We start from the raw sequence: 16,495 nt of genomic DNA, 5'->3' as shown, positions 1-16,495 counted from the left end.
AACTATACTTCAGAAGTATTTAATTGGTTACAAAGTCCATTGTGATGCCATGAGGAAATGAAAGTGTCCATAAATAAAACTTATTTCTTTCCTTAGTAAAAGGCAAACCACAATATTATTAATTTACAATCTCTTTAGTCTTCAGTATATTACTGAGTCAAAACGTGTGGTGCTGGTAAAGCATAGCAGTCATGCAGCATCCGAGGAGTAGGAGAGTCAACATTTCAGGCATAAGTCTGTCCTGATGAAGGGCTTATGCTTGAAAAGTCGATTCGCCTGTTCTTCGGATGCTGCTTGACCAGCTGTGCTTTTCCAGTGCCACACTTTTAGACGGTGATCTCCAACATCTGCAGTCCTCACTTTCTCCTAGTACATTACATAGGCAAAATTAAAGCTATGAGCGCTTACTCAAAAGGAGAAAAATGCCTCTTTTTTGCAACAACTGCATTTTTGAAATGACAGACATGAGGATGTGCTTGTTGTCTGCTCTGATTTCCAGTTATTTATTAACCTTCACTCTTAACACAAGTGGTACTTGTAAACATGTGAAACATTCAGAAAAAACAGCTTCACACATTTCTCTGCTTTATCCTCCAGCAATGCAAATATTACATTATCAAGCTTTCATTTCATACCTGTATCCCAGCATGGCTGCAGAGATAAAAATCAAATTCATATGGGTGGGTGATATCTGTGTCTACAGTTGTGCCTGCTGGAATATTTCCACTTCTTCCAACCTTTCAGACAGAGGGAATAAAAGAATAAATCTCAACACCCAGACTCAAAAATTGTGTACCATTTCACACTCAGGTCTCTAAAAGAAAAATCGTTGAATTTAATGGCCATTTGAAGATTTAACTCATGTTTTAAAACTCCCCAAGCCAGATGTATTGAGAGAGAGAGAGATATCATGTGAGAGATTCATGTGTTAGTGCTTACCCTCTCATTCTTATCAGCACAGAACAATCGAGTGTGATGACGTTTCTGCACGACAATGTATGTGATGCCAGGCTGATAGTCCTTTTCCAAGCTGATGCAGGCTTCTCGAATTGCCAATAGCTCACAATACAATACCTACAGCATAAAAGCAAACGTAAATATGATTGGTGGGGAATGCCGTTAAATTAAGTGGCTCCATAAAGTTCATGGATCCTGCCACCCCCGGGATTCAATCATGGGCTGGATTTTAATCTAGAGCTAATGTTCTGTACCAGTTCTGGGGACAGGGTTGGATAACAGCACCATGATTGACAAAATGGAGATTATTTAGGAGTAGGAAATGGTATTGGAAAATATAAACTGTTGAGTGGGAATAGCAATGAGGTCATCCCATGATGGTTAGGAGATGTCTTGATCATGAGGAAGGGATCCCATCGGAGTTCATGACCTGGAAGATTGCTGGAGCAGCAGTGATGGGTAACTAAAGTGGGAAATTTGGCGTTACTGATTAGTCTGTCTGGAGGCCTTACCACTGTATTCTTTGCCCACTGGCAGCTCTGTAAAGGGACTGCCTCATGGATTCAACTACTTACCCTTCCTTTGAGCTGTTGAGTTCCATTAAAATTATCATGTTAAAAACGAAGGCATGCAATATATTTAAATTGTCAACACATTTCTTCTGAGCAGAGCCTGCCCCTTGTCCACCCTCCATCAAAACAAAACGGAAGCAGATTTTGCATTTGTTCCAGATATTTTGCATTTTCAGAGTTCAAATTCATCCCATGGGAGGAAAATGAATTACATTTGATAGTAAACTGGCAAAATGAAGCTTTCAGTCCAACTTTGTTATCACGTGTTGGTTTCAGCCCAGAGATTTCCACACATTGTGAGGGAAACATAGCAGAGTTTGTCCTGAATTGGTTATAGCAAGTTTACAGAGATAACTGGAAAATATTTTTGTCATAAAATTTAATTTTAAATTTGCATTAATTAGCTTGGAGCACAGAATATGATAGTTACCCATGAGCTACTTTTACCTGACGGAATTGGCCCTCAGAAACACCGTCACGGTAGAATATAATTCGAGTGGGCTTGAAGCGAGTTGATTTGTAAAACTGAATGAGAAGTTCTCGAACCATTGAAGCTAGGTCTTGAATGATCTCCTGTCGAGGTCTCTGGACGCGCACAGTGGCACAGTAACGACTAGGATGGGCATCCATACTGCCCACAACCTAGAAAAAGCAATCAGATAATTGCACACAGACTGATTAACACCCTGATACCTGCTTTATGAATGATGTGTGGGATTTGAAAATGAAAAGATTATGACCCAGGTTTGCATATATAGGAATGCGGATAGCAGAATCAAATAAGTCATAATTAACCTGTCTTCTCACCGAAACGCAAAAGTCAGTGACAGGTGAATTTTTCCCTTCATCAGTAGTAAAACTGACATGTTATGTGTCTGTGACAAAGGCAAACATTCCATCCTCGTCATTCTTGATCTGTCTGCAATCTTCAATGTGATTGCCTAAACTCTGCTATGTGGATACAGTGGTTAGGACTGCTGTCACCTTGCTCTTTTCTACTCCAGCTAATTAAAACCAGAGAATCATTTGTGATGGCTTCTTTCCCTGCTTCTGCATTTGCTGCCTTTGAAATAGACCACTATCCTAGAGGAACGAATTGTGAGATCCAGATATGCAATGCAAGTGGAGTACCTCATGCCTGGAATTGTCACTTCTTTCTCTGTATACCAACCTTTAAATGCCCACCCACCCCTCCCTTCCCCCTACCCCCACATGAACCCTACCAACCCTGGTAATGTTAGATGGGCTGTCTTGATTTAGCATGTCCCTCAAGTTGACCAAAATCCAAAATAATCCTGGAAAATTCATGAACTAAGTGCAAACAGCCCAGCATGTTCCTTCGACCACGTTCAAAATTAAGAGTACATAATGCAGAAGACAAGATTTGCTTACATTGCACATTTTTCTCCTTTCTTCCTCCACTACCCTTGCCCATTTGAGAGTACGTATTTATGTCAAAAAAAAGAACACTTACAGCAGCAATAGAAGGTTTCTTGCCATCTCCAGCTGGTGGGTGTGTGACATCAGCCCCCAGAAAGATCACAGGCTGTTGGAATACGGATGGTCTACAGGCATTAAATGAAGAAACAAACAATAAACAAAGAAATGGAACAGATATAATGCAAATATAGGTGCTTTTTGTTTCTTATGAAATTAATTTGTACATAAATTGCAGAGTCTGACTAGAATATAAATTTGATTGTTTGCAAACTTTTGACTAACTAATTTCTATTCCAAACAACTATCTTTATTACAAATAAATTTTTGTCTTATATATAATGTATAGTCTTTAGAAAATAATTATTTCTGTTGATGCCAATTTCATGCTAGTGTGACTGAAGTTAATAAGTGTAATCTGATTTGAAACCTTACCACAGAGTCATAGCAATTAGGTTAGAGACAATATATGAAACAATGCAAGCATGTGACACCATCGTTAACTGCATAATAGCAAAAACACTCCAACAAACCATCAATAGCAAAGTCCAATGTCTTCCTTTCCATGAAAATTTATTGTTTCATATATCCCTCGGGCTCCAACTCCACCTTTGACTTGATTTGTTTAGATTTATTTATTATTGTTACACATACGGTGATACAGTGAAAAGTTCTATATTGCATGCTATCGAGGTAAATCATACCTCACAGAAGTACATCAGGGTAATAGAATAAAATACAGAATATAGTCTTTCAGCTACAGCGAAGGTGCTGAGAAAGATCAACTGTAAAATATGAGAGGTCTGTTCATAAATCTGATAATAGCTGGGAAGAAGCTATTTTTTAATGTGATGTTGTGTTTTCAAACGTTTATATCTTCTGCCGGATGGAAGAAGGTGGAAGAGTATAACTGGGATGGGAGGGAACTTTGATTATGTTAGCAGCTTTCCTGAGGCAACAGTAAGTATAGACAATGGAAGGAAGGCTGGTTTGTGTGATGGACAGGGCTGCATTAACAATTTAATAATTTTAATAACAGCAGTTGGCATACCATGGTGCATCTATAAAAATTGGTAACAGGTATTGTGAACGTGCCAAATTTTCTTAGCCTTCTGAGGAAGTAGAGGCATTGGTGTGCTTTCTTGACTTTAGCATCATCATGGACGAACCAGGAAGGATTGCTAGTGATATTTATTCATAGAAATGTGAAGCTCTCTACCACTTCCGCTTCAGTGCCACTGATACAGACAAAGGCATGTCCTCCACTTACTTCCTGAAGTTGACGATCAGCTCCTTCATTTTGTTGACATTGAGGGAGAGATTGTTGAAGTTACACCATGCCACTATGCTCTTTTTCCTGTACTTTGTCTTATCATTGAGAGCTGACCAATCCTTCCTTTTCTACACATCTCGTTTGTTACTGACATTTAGCTTGGCTTACTTATAACTGTCAATACAAAATAGTTGCCTTAACTAGAATGCTTCAATACAAAATTCAAGATTCTTGGGTGAATTTTAATGCCATGAAATATTTAGAGAAAAGAAATTACAAAATAAACTATGCAAACAATCACTGATCTGTCAGCTGCTCATGTAACTATCTTTTCATACGAATCAGGACTTTAGAACGATCAGTTCAGCAATACAGAGGATTTCAAGAGCTCCTTACATCTAGCAAGGCTGTTTCAAATTTCCTTTTGAAGTCTCTTGACTATTGAATTTTACCAATATAACATGTATGTTTGTGCTATTTCTTCCTCTTACATCTGTTGTAAAGAAAATTCAGGGTTTTGCAAGTATAAACTTGCTGTTACATCTCAGATTTATAACAATGCTTCTTACATGGACACAAATCAGTTAATGGTTGTATGTTATAGATGCATCATATATGGAGTGTGAATCAGTCCTTATTTGTCTTCAGCAAGGATTACTCAATATCATTCTGACAGAGGAACTTCAGATTTTCCTAGTCCTACCTGGGGACACCCAGCTAATTGCTTCCTGTCGGAAGATCAGCATAGTTTGCACAACAGAAGATCCTTTCCAGTCTGTTTGCTTCAATCACTGATTCATCAATTTTAAAACAAAAAAGGAGCCCAATTCAACTTCTGGCTCTACATCCACTGTACCCATTTCAGTCTTGGAAACAACATGGTCATTGCTTCACAAAGATAACTGCATGTTCACACAGAGATCTACCAAAATCAGTTATACTTTAAACCTTAGCAAATTCAAGCAAACTTCTGCCAAAACACCTGAATGAGATTTCACAAACCTTCGGTTTTGTAGCTGAATGAAGTGGAACTCCAACTGAAAGTGAATATCTTGTCAAAAAGTCAAAGCCCTCACCCATACTGCCAGGGAAACTGCTAACTTCACAAAGGCAAAAATCATTATAAATCAGCAATTTAAGATAACATTCATAATTTTTTTAATACTGATGAGGTTATCCAAACTTGGTTGGTTGTGTTATAACAACTCACAACAAGCTTTGCTTCTCCATACATCTGCCTTTGCTGACCTACACCGACTCCCAAATGATTAATGTCATAATGCTGAAATTCTTATTCTACCTTTCAAAATTCCTTCATGTCCTTACCACTCAACATCTTAACCTTGTCCAGCCTCAGAGCCATCCAGGATACTGGTGCTAATCTAATTCTGGTCTATAGTTATCCTTGATTTTAGTTGCTTCATGTTTGTTGGCTGTTCCTACAGTTACCTAAGCACTAAAGTTCAGAATACATGCCCATCTTCACCTCAGTTTCCGCTTTTAAGATCATCTTTAAAACTTATTTATTTGACAAGGCTATGGTCATCCGACTCAATATCACCTTGTGGCTATTGCCATATTTTGTTTTATAATATTTCTATAAAGCATCTTGATTGAGACAAAACAAGAAAACAAACTTACCGCTGATGTGGCACGAGAATGTTGTTAATACCACCTAGTTTCACATTAATCTTTAGGCAGAGGTTCGATAATGTCTGTGGAGACGTTTTGACAACGTTCTTCACTTGAACACACTGAGTAGCCATTCCTAGGAGAGTATCTCCCACACGCTTCACCTCGGCTAGAAGAAAGGTGAATGCATTAGAAGATTTTTCTTGGTGGTTTCCCCAATGAAGGCAGTCAGACTGACTGAGTCAGGCTACCCAGAGAGCTATTTTGAGGATCCATTCAATTAGTCTTCTGGATGATTAAGAATTTGCAGTGTGTGTCAAGATGGTTGGAGTCTCAAACCTTGCACTTCACAGCCCAGATGCAAGTATTCCTGCACTTCCACAGATTACTAGTGCTCCTTGCTGCAATAACTCTAATCCTTCAAATTCATTTATATAGACAGCTAAACACATACCCTGGTACCATTTCTACTAAATACTTGACAGTACATAAAAAACATCCAGTTATAATTTGCTTAGAAATATCTAGTGGTAAGCAAAGTCTTCTCAATATACATCAGTAAAATAAAAAATGGGAGAAATTAAACTTTTGAGTTAAGGCAACTGAAACATTGAAAGAAACTTCAACCACAATAGTGCTGCTGCTTTTGCAATGCAAGGTTAATACACTGGTTCAAATAAATAAAGTGGCATCAAAAGTATGCTGCTTTACTTGTGCTGTTGCAATACCCTGAAGCACCACTTGTTGTGATCAGTGATGCTCAAAGTCAGTCTCATGAACGGTTTCTGTTAAATTTGTCAACCAGCTGGTGAAGGAAGAGACCGGAAGTCTTTACTCAGTTTCCGATGCACAAATTGAAATTATAAACATGTATAGTTCCTAATTCTACAACAGAACACCAGCTCAATTAGTTAATTAGTGTCCCTTTATATTTTTCAGATTAAGAAAAAACAAATTAAAAGTACAACCATTGAACTACCCTTTACAGGGGCATTGTAACTAAAATGAAAATATTAAATGAAATGAGGCGTGATAATGCATTGCAACTTTTGCAGTGCTCACCGACTACAAGGACATGGACTCAGCACTTTCCCTTAAGGACATTCAAAGTTCACACAGAACCATGAATGGAGAGGCAGACAGCCAGGTCATATGGATCCCTTTAACTGCCCTTTGCCTAGACCTGTTAATAAGCAGGTGCAGGAACAGACCATCAAGGCAGTTCTTCAATTTGCTACACATGCCTGTACCAGATAGAATGCCTTTTAGATTTGATCTTGTTTGTTTCGTAAATACCTTCTTCCCTGAGGAATAGTGGGGAAGTGCTTGAATGATTATTAAACAATTTAATTAATGATATAAACACACCTTCCACAGCCAACGAACCTGGAGTGGGTCTTGAACACAGGAAAATGAGTAGGTCATTCATTCTATCCAACTGACCGTGGTTATCATCTATCTTACACACTATCTCCAAATATCCTTATGTCATTAGTCTCCAGAAATCCATTCATTTCTATCAACAGCCACAGACCCCGCAAGGGAAAAGAATTAAAATCATTCACCTGAGGAAATTCCTCATCTCCATCTAACATGTCCCTTGTTGAGCCCAGAACTTCTGGCTCAAAGGTAGGTGCACTATCTGCTGATTCAAAATCCACAGTATTTGACTCCCAGATAGGGAATATATCAGATATTAAATTGATAAGAACATATACCACACTAACTAGTAACACTTGATCTTATAATTATACAAATAACTGCCCACTCATACACTTAACCTTCATTTATACAATGAACAGTATCTGGGTTTCACCTGATAAAGATATAGACTTGAACTCATGCTCACAAGCACCATCTTCGGCCTTTGGGTTACATAATCTAGTGACATTACAATTGTGCATAATCTTCCACAAAATAATCTCATCACCAGTAGCAATCTATATGCTCCACTGAAATGTTACTTAGATTAATGAACAAATCAAGGCTGATTTGGACTTCATTTACATTTCAATCAGTTCCAATGAAAGCAAATGTAGCAGCTAATCTTTAATTTCCTTCACACCCTTCAAGTGGATGTGGATTATATGAACTGACACACTCTTGTCATACAAGCAAATGCCAGGCTTACACTAAAATTGGGCAAGGTTATGCAATTGTATAATAACTCTTTTCTGGGGCCAGGGTTAAGGATGTATCAAAATGTTTGAAGCATATTGTGACAGGGGAATGTGAGAATCTGGAAATTGTTGTACAGATTAGTAGGAATGACAGTTAAGGAAAAGGTGCAGGCTCTCCAGATTAAATATAAAAGTTTAATGAGAAGATTAAAAAACAGAACTTGAAAAGCAGTATTACGAGGAGAGAAGGAGGAGGAGAGAAGGAGGAGGAGGAGAGAAGGAGGAGGAGGAGGAGAGAAGGAGGAGGAGGAGGAGAGAAGGAGGAGGAGGAGGAGAGAAGGAGGAGGAGGAGAAGAGAAGGAGGAGGAGGAGAAGAGAAGGAGGAGGAGGAGAAGAGAAGGAGGAGGAGGAGAAGAGAAGGAGGAGGAGGAGAAGAGAAGGAGGAGGAGGAGGAGGAGGAGATGCCAAGTAAGGATTTAAACCTTAAAGTTTAAATAATTAGGTGCGTTTACAAATTTAAAGAATATTTAATTACCATAGACAGGTGTTTTCCCCGGTAGAATAACAATAACAAGCTGGAGTCCTGAATAGGTGTTCTTCAGATGCCGGAACATTGGCTCTACACTGTCAGCTCCTTGCGCATATTTGCAGAAACATGGCTGGCCCTGGATAGGCATCCCCGCATCCTTAGATATTTTCCGTAGCTGGTCAGTAAAACTCCTGAGAAGACAGTGGTAAGTGATCATCCACTCAATTTAAATACATTTAGAACCAAGACCAAAATTATAATAATTCTAATGCTTTAAAAGTAATTTATTTGTTTGGAAGTAGCTAACTGGAACAATAAATTTAAAGTTAGGGAAGTGTCATCTTACTTAAGTACTTCTTCTCTACATTGTCTTTGTGCTGCAAAACATGCTATTGCCCACATTTTGATTTCAACCCCAGTATGGAACTGTTTCCCCCTCATGTCCCAAACACCATGACTTGGAGTAGCAACCGTTCGATTCTGCAGAAAGTAGTAAAATAAAAGATCAGATCAATCACACCTTATTTTGAAAAAAATGGAAATCTTACACAAATTAAACATTTTTAATTCATGCAATCAGGAAAGAAGTTATGTAACTTTCACAATTAGAAACATAAGATAGATTTATCTGGATAGCTTGGAATCTGTTCATCAATGTAGCTTTTAAAATATTGTTACAGACGATTAGTACTGTTTGACTATCGAATTGAAATGTGTGCAGCGTAAAACGACTAATAATAAATGACTGATATATCTGCATTTTAAAAAGATATTTGCAACTTAAATTTAAATAGATTACACAATCAACTCAAGGGTGTGAGAATTTGACAGAATAGTCTCCTCTCATTGTTTTTGAAATGTGAGCTAATGTGGCACTTTCTCAAACAAAATCCTGATTTTCTACTATCTCTCGCTCTTTCTGTCTCTCCATATTTAAGCTTCCACTGTACGCTGTGACCAATGACATAGCAGAAATTTTGCTGAACCTGCTGGTTATTTCTAGCCTTTTCTGTTTCTCTTTCAGAATTTGAGCATTTGTAGTATTTTGCTTTTGTATTACTGTATTACATTAAACATGTTAGTAGGAGAATTCTCACTAGTGCATCTGATGGGTACAGCTTTAACCACATGGACCAAAAATTAGCTCACCACACAAATATACAAGGTATGACACACAAGGTAAACAGCATTGTGTATGTTTATTTAACAAGATATTTTCAGACAATATCACATTGCTCATTTAGTCATGCTTAGGGTTACTTACAGTTTGTAATCTGAAATGACTTGGTTCCACCTATAAAATAAGATATTGTAATTCAGTGCATACCAGGATTGTCATCACAAATTTGTTTTAAAAAAGCCTGCACGCTCTCTTAACGTCATCAATTCTCTAGACACTGTACACCTTCTATGATACACAGACACATATTACTGAACAAGGAGAATTTAAGAAATCCGTAAACTGTGAACAAATTCCAATGCACAGGACATTGCACTTTTAATGCTATCTTCTGCTGTAATCCCAAAGGGTTAATTCAATTTAAAAAATCCAAAAAACAATACATTCTTGTCGAACTAGTTTTGCAAAATAAAAAAAAAACTTCAATAATAGTTCTGAATCAGGCTCTTCTGGGGTCAAGATAAACCATGTAAAGATTACATAGCTCAATATAATTTAATTATTGGCACATCCCCAGTATGGACTGCAATATGACTCTGAACTCGACTAGGTCCAGCTCCCCAACTCACTGTGCCATTTTGAGTTGAACTTTGACCTACTACCACAGGAGCTTGAGCTGATGAATGGCTCTGGATCGGATCCCAGCTAGGACACCCCTTTGACACACAGATATCATTGGTCATCACTACTATAGGCTTTGCCTCCTATTCCACCATGGTAGTGATTGATGGAAACGGAGTGCTTGTTAGCCTCTCACCCTCTAGCACAGCCTGTCTCTCCAGTCGTCTTGGACTAAAGCTCATGCTGTTTGGACTGTGTTGTAGTTGGTGTGCAACAACCATCCCATATTAAAAGAATTATGCATAGGGATCTTTTACACCTCCTCCCTCTTGTACCACCAAATTTAACTTCAGGGACTTGGAACTTTTGGACCCCTTTAACAACCTCAACAACAACTGGTCTGAATGTGACACTGACATCATAGTCTGGGAACTCTGGCGTCACAGTCAGTGAGACACGACTGGTAGGACATCAGCCTAAAGAGCAAGCTACCTTCTAGAAAGGCAAACCAGAAGAACGTTGTTTCTACAGGGCAGTCAGGAACGAATTGTTCCTACATCTCAATGAATGCCTTTGGGGTAAGTGAGTACCTCACTCTGGCTCAGAATCAGTACAATACAGTGTGTTAGAACCCTTGATTTTTCATTATTTATGTTTTGTTCTTTTATAAATTTTGATTTGGAGCTGTGAACAGAGAACTGTGAGCTGAAAATGACATTTGGACTGTGGGCAGCAGCTTGTGTTGAAAATAGGGAAATCTGAAGAAACAAGCTGTTGTTTGTTGCGAGGTCATGCCAGGAAGTTAATTGTGCAAAAGGGTCTACAGATTCTTGACACCAGCAAAGAACAGTATATTTAACTGATAACAAACGTTTAGCCAGAAACAAGGTCAGTACCTGGGAATTATTCTAGCAAGTCTGGGAAAGATCTAGTGCTCAAACAGAATTGGCAAATGAATGGTAACTAGGACCTTATAGGGAGATGATCATTCTGACAGGGAGAAACAAGTTTTGAACTGAGGTTTGGAATGAGTTCTCTGTGGGAAGGAATTCTGTTGTTGATGCTACAGCACAAGGATTTGAAAACTGCCTGCCTAGCATCTTGTCATCTTCTATTGGAAGTTCAGAGAATAGAAACTAAATTCCAAGTATCACTGACTTTCCTCGGAGTGAAAAGGTGGCCCTGATCAATATCTTCAGAAAAATCAATCAAGAAACAATCATCTACATTTGTGGAACAATACACTGTGAAAACCGCTTATGAGATCTGCCTAATTTATTATTTTCCTCTATTTATTCCTTAACTGTATTTGTGTGTCTGTTTTTGAGAGAGTGAGGCTGAAGACAAAGAATATTGGGTTTAAATCACAAATATTAATTAGACTATATTATTTTTTAATTTTGCTCTGCTAAAGTTACTGTGGTGTCATAAATTGCACACAGTCTCTTGTTTGAACTGCAGACATTGTGTCTACAATTGATTTGCAGAGTCTGGTTAGGAACCACTGAAGTTAATTTTGAGAGCCTGTGAAGGTTTTAATTTTACTGTGTTGTAAATATAAATGCAGAAAGGTTGATTTGGATGTCCATCTCTGTCATAACAAGTGCCTGTATCTCAACCCGAGATCAAACCGATGAGACAAGAGAAGCATTCTACACCTGCATCGCTGTCCCGCACCCCCAAGGGAGAGGAGTTGATTCTCCTTGATTATTTCAATACCAGATCCATGCGGGATGCAAGCCAACCCAAAGCCCCACTGGGAAAACAGACCCCAATGGAGTCCTCCTGAAAAAGTGCCCTGAACATGACAGCATTATAATAAACACCCTGTTCCATGAGAAAACAAGCACAAGACCTCATGACAACAACCTCCTCCAAGCACGCATCTAATTGGCTACATCATTGCTCAAACAAGGGACTACGAAAATGTCCTCTAAATCTGCTGCATGACTGGAAATGACGAGTGCTTGACCAATCACCATCATCAATCTGCTCTACCATCTCCATCAATTTGGTTCCAAACCAGCAGAGGTACTCTACCACAGGAGATTCAAGGTTACTAGTGTCAACAACCAGTTGAGACCTACTCAGGCATTGTCCCAAAGCCAAACTGGTGATAACCAACATGTCAGGGCCACAAAGTGCCCAGCACCTGGTTCATTCCAAAAGGGGATAATCAATACCTACGTGGAGATGCTTGCTTCTTGACGAGGAAACATCAAGATCGATGGTTTGATGAGAATGCAAACACAAGGCATTCTTGAACTAGCAGCTCCAACAAAACCTGAGCAACAGGAAACAAGACTATAGGCAACCGAACACAGGAGATTCAGCAACTCATTGAGAACCACGACGTGCACAATATTTTCAGCGGAATCAAAGCTGAGTCAGGCTGAGTACCCAGGAATCTACTCCACTGAGAACCAAAAAATGGACAGTCACTCAAAAGACCGAGAAGCAGTCAGCACCTTTGAAGACTCCTCAACAAAGTTGCAGCCTTTGACATAGTTGCTCTCAATGCCAACCTGCAGTACGCTATCTGTCGCCATATCAGCACATCTCCAACCTGGCATGAGGTCGGAAAAGTCATCCAGGAGCTGAGAAACAAGCTGAAGTAATAAAATATGGCAGAGAGGCACTCTCGACAGATCTTATTGCCATCGTCTGGAAGGAAGAAACCATGATGGGAGATCTCAGATGTCATCGTTGTGATCATCTTCAAGAAAGGAGATAGACTTGTTTGTAGAAAGAGGGATTTTTCTACTGTCTGCCATGGGAAAGTCATTTTGAGAATCCTCTTCAACTGCCTCCTCCCAGTGGCTGAAGAACTCCCCTATGAGTTGCAATGCAGTTTCAAGTGGCACAATGAACTTGATTTTCAGTGAGAGACAAATCCAGGATAAGTACATAGAATAGCACCAACCTCTGTACATGGCCATCTTCAATTTCACAAAAGTCTTCAACTCTATCAACCATGAGTGACTGTGGAATATACTCCTCAAATTCAGCTACCTGGAGAAATTTGTCACCATTCTCTGCCTGCTTCACGATGACGAGCCACAATCCTCACCAGTGAGTCCACCATGGACCCAATATGAACACAAAATGGGATTAAGCATGCTTACATCATTGCACTACACTCTTCTCCATCTTCCTCAGTGAAACATAACACTCATCGCCATGAAGCACCATGCAGACTGGAGCTGACTTATAAGCGAATGGGAAACTGTTTAACCTTTGATGCTGGAGGAGAAAGTGAGGACTGCAGATACTGGACATCAGAGCTGAAAATGCGTTGCTGGAAAAGCGCAGCAGGTCAGGCAGCATCCAAGGAGCAGGAGAATCGACGTTTCGGGCATAGGCTCTGATTCCTGAAGAAGGGCTTATGCCCGAAACGTCGCTTAACCTTTGATGCTTCCAGGTCAGACTAAAGCCATCCTGACCTCTGTCATTCAAGTGGAGTAGGCAGGTAGTACCCATGGGCATATACACTCAGAGGCTGAGCCACAATCCATCGTTGACACATTCACTGAGGTACATGAGAGAATCTGTCTCAGATTAAACATCTGGAAAACAAAGGCTAGCTATCAACTCTTTCCTGCCACACAACACTGTCCTTGACCATCAAAATACATGGCCAGCCTCTGGACAATATGATATATTTCCTATACCTCAGGAACCTCCTCTCTGTGTGGGCAGACAATGATGACATTTGATCCAATATCGAGTCCAATGTACCACTCCAGCCTTCAGGCGCCTGAGGAACAATGTTCAAAGTCTGAGATCTCAAACCTAGCAGCAAGCACATAGTATACAGAGCAGCTGTTGCCCCCACCTTCCTGTACGTATTAGAAAAATGGACAATGTACAGCAGACACTTCAAATCCCTGAAGAGTTATCAGGGAGCTGCCTTTCCAAAAACTTGCAAATTCATTGGCAGGATAAACATATCAAGAGAGCGACCTATCCATTGTCTTTGCTATCTATTTGCTCCACTCTCCTCTCCAACCTATTGCCTGCTCCCCCACCTTAATTTACCTATGGTATTCTCAGCTACCTTTCCCCCCAGCCCCACCCCCTCCCATTTATCCCTCAGATCCTTGGCCCACAAGCCTAATTCCTAATGAAGGGCTTATGCCCGAAACGTTAACTCTCCTGCTCCTCGGATGCTGCCTGACCTGCTGTGCTTTTCCAGCACCACATTCTCGACTCTAATCTCCAGCATCTGCAGTCCTCACTTTCTCCCATGACTGTCGTGCAGGTCTTGCTGAGTTGGACGCAGATATATCCTATCTTGATGTCAAGGACACTCACCCTTGCTTTGCCTCGAGTTTTGTTCATGTCAATGTTTAGAATAAGAATACAATGATGTCAGCAGCTGAGTGGATCTGGCAGATTCCAAATGGAGTGCGAGAGACAGTAGCATTTTTCTTTGTAAGTGCCACTTGAAAACATAGTTGATAACACCTTCCATCTTTTTGCTGATGATTGAGAAGAGACTGATGGGGTGTAATTGGACAGGGTGAATTTGTCCCACTCTGTGGAGAGGATATTGTGCAGTCTGTACCTTGCTGGGTAGAGGTCAGTGCTACAACTGTACTGGAACAGCTTGGTCAGACATGCAACTAGTTCTGGAGCATAAATCTTCAGTACTATTGTCAGAATGTTGTCAAGGCCCATAGCCTATGTAGTGCTTTCAACTGATACTTGATGTCAGTTAAGGGCAGCATGGTGGCTCAGTGGTTAGCACTGCTACCTCACAGCATAAGGGTCCCAGGTTCGATTCCAGCCTCAGGTGACTGTCTGTGTGGAGTTTGCACATTCTCCCCATGTCTGCGTGGATTTCCTCTGGGTGCTCCGGTTTCCTCCCACAGTCCAAAGATGTGCAGTTCAGGTGAATTGGTCATGTTAAATTGCCCAGAGTGTTAGGTGCATTAGTCAGAAGGAAATGGGTCTGGGTGGGTTACTCTTCGGCACGTTGGTGTGGAGTTGTTGGGCCAAAGGGCCTGTTTCCACACTTTAGGGAATCTAGTCATGTGCAGTGAATCCAATAAGCTAAGATGCTGGAGACTTTAGGGGGAAGCCAAGATAGATTGTTTATCTGGCACTTCTTGCTGAAGATGCTTGCAAATACTTTGGTCTTGATCTTTGCAGTGATGTCCTGGGCTTTCTCATCTGCTGGCCCCTTGATTTAAAACTCAACCATTGAGTACTTAAATACACTGATGTTAGAAGTTATTACAGCAGACTTGAAGTCTCTCTGCATGACTTTGCAAGTTTTTGGAAAGGCAGTTCCCTGATAACTCTTCAGGGATTTGAAGTGTCTGCTGTACATCGTCCATTTTTCTAATGTGTACAGGAAGGTGGGGACCACAGCTGCTGCTAGGTTTGAGATCTCAGACTTTGAACATTGTTCCTCAGGCGCCTGAAGGCTGGAGTGGTACATTGGACTCGATATTGGATCGAATGTCACAGACTAAATTTTGGGCAGATTATCTGCTCTTAAACTACTGTTGCATTACAAATGACTCTTGAATACATGCAAAAGAATTTAGGTCCGCTTTGAGACCTTTGGATTTTTCTTTCTCTATTCATTTGCTCATCAATTCACTTATAGTTCCACGTACAAGTACTGTACATTTAACAGAACTTTGTCAAAGTCCATTGCATTAAATGAAAAATCTAGATAATTATCACTAAAGATAAAGATTAAAATTTTAATCTAGCCTACAACAAAAACTTCTACCATTCTCCCCAGCAAAACTGAATAATAATGGTCCCAAAGTTCTGGAAAAGACTTATTAACATGAAGAAACTTTCAAAACATATTCACATGACAATCAAAGTCAAGAGTAGGTTCAGTTTACAGGTTTATTATATTTTGTGCCTATCACGAGATAATGTTAATAGCGCAATGCAAACATTGATATTCTAAATTTTAAAAATGATTATTTTCCAGTAAAATTGTCAACTCCTCATTTCACAGTCACAAATTTCATAAGTATTGTCATAACCTACCCTTCCCCCATACTGCAGCATGGGAGCTGGAAGTACTCGCCCAGTGACATGAGCCATCTCATCTCTCACTTTAAACTGAAATTCCTGGACAAAAGGATCATCGTCATAGTTTGCACTTTTTACCTGAAAAAAGTGAAATACCAAATACTCAAATTAAAATATATTTCAAAACCAGCATGAAAAGAACATGGGCTGCATTACACAGCCAATTATTAA

At 39.8% G+C, this 16,495-nt stretch overlaps 1 protein-coding gene across 2 annotated transcripts in view; it reads right to left on the bottom strand.

The window, feature by feature from the left end:
- The window catches only part of LOC140453591 (protein argonaute-3), a 131,539-nt gene that overhangs the window by 15,224 nt on the left and 99,820 nt on the right, over positions 1 to 16,495 (bottom strand). For both annotated transcript variants that reach the window (XM_072548402.1, XM_072548401.1), the window contains exons 10-18: positions 16,280 to 16,402; positions 9,785 to 9,814; positions 8,867 to 9,000; positions 8,527 to 8,711; positions 5,881 to 6,040; positions 3,004 to 3,094; positions 1,977 to 2,171; positions 940 to 1,074; positions 636 to 737 (exon numbers count right to left, since the gene is read on the bottom strand). In XM_072548402.1, coding sequence (XP_072404503.1) covers positions 636 to 737; positions 940 to 1,074; positions 1,977 to 2,171; positions 3,004 to 3,094; positions 5,881 to 6,040; positions 8,527 to 8,711; positions 8,867 to 9,000; positions 9,785 to 9,814; positions 16,280 to 16,402 — 1,155 coding nt within the window. The remainder of the gene's footprint in view (positions 1 to 635; positions 738 to 939; positions 1,075 to 1,976; positions 2,172 to 3,003; positions 3,095 to 5,880; positions 6,041 to 8,526; positions 8,712 to 8,866; positions 9,001 to 9,784; positions 9,815 to 16,279; positions 16,403 to 16,495) is intronic.

This window comes from Chiloscyllium punctatum, chromosome 27, assembly GCF_047496795.1.
Source record: "Chiloscyllium punctatum isolate Juve2018m chromosome 27, sChiPun1.3, whole genome shotgun sequence".
NCBI lineage: Eukaryota > Metazoa > Chordata > Chondrichthyes > Orectolobiformes > Hemiscylliidae > Chiloscyllium > Chiloscyllium punctatum.
Note: the sequence above shows the minus strand (reverse complement) of the source record. Positions and strands in the feature narration are given on the sequence as shown.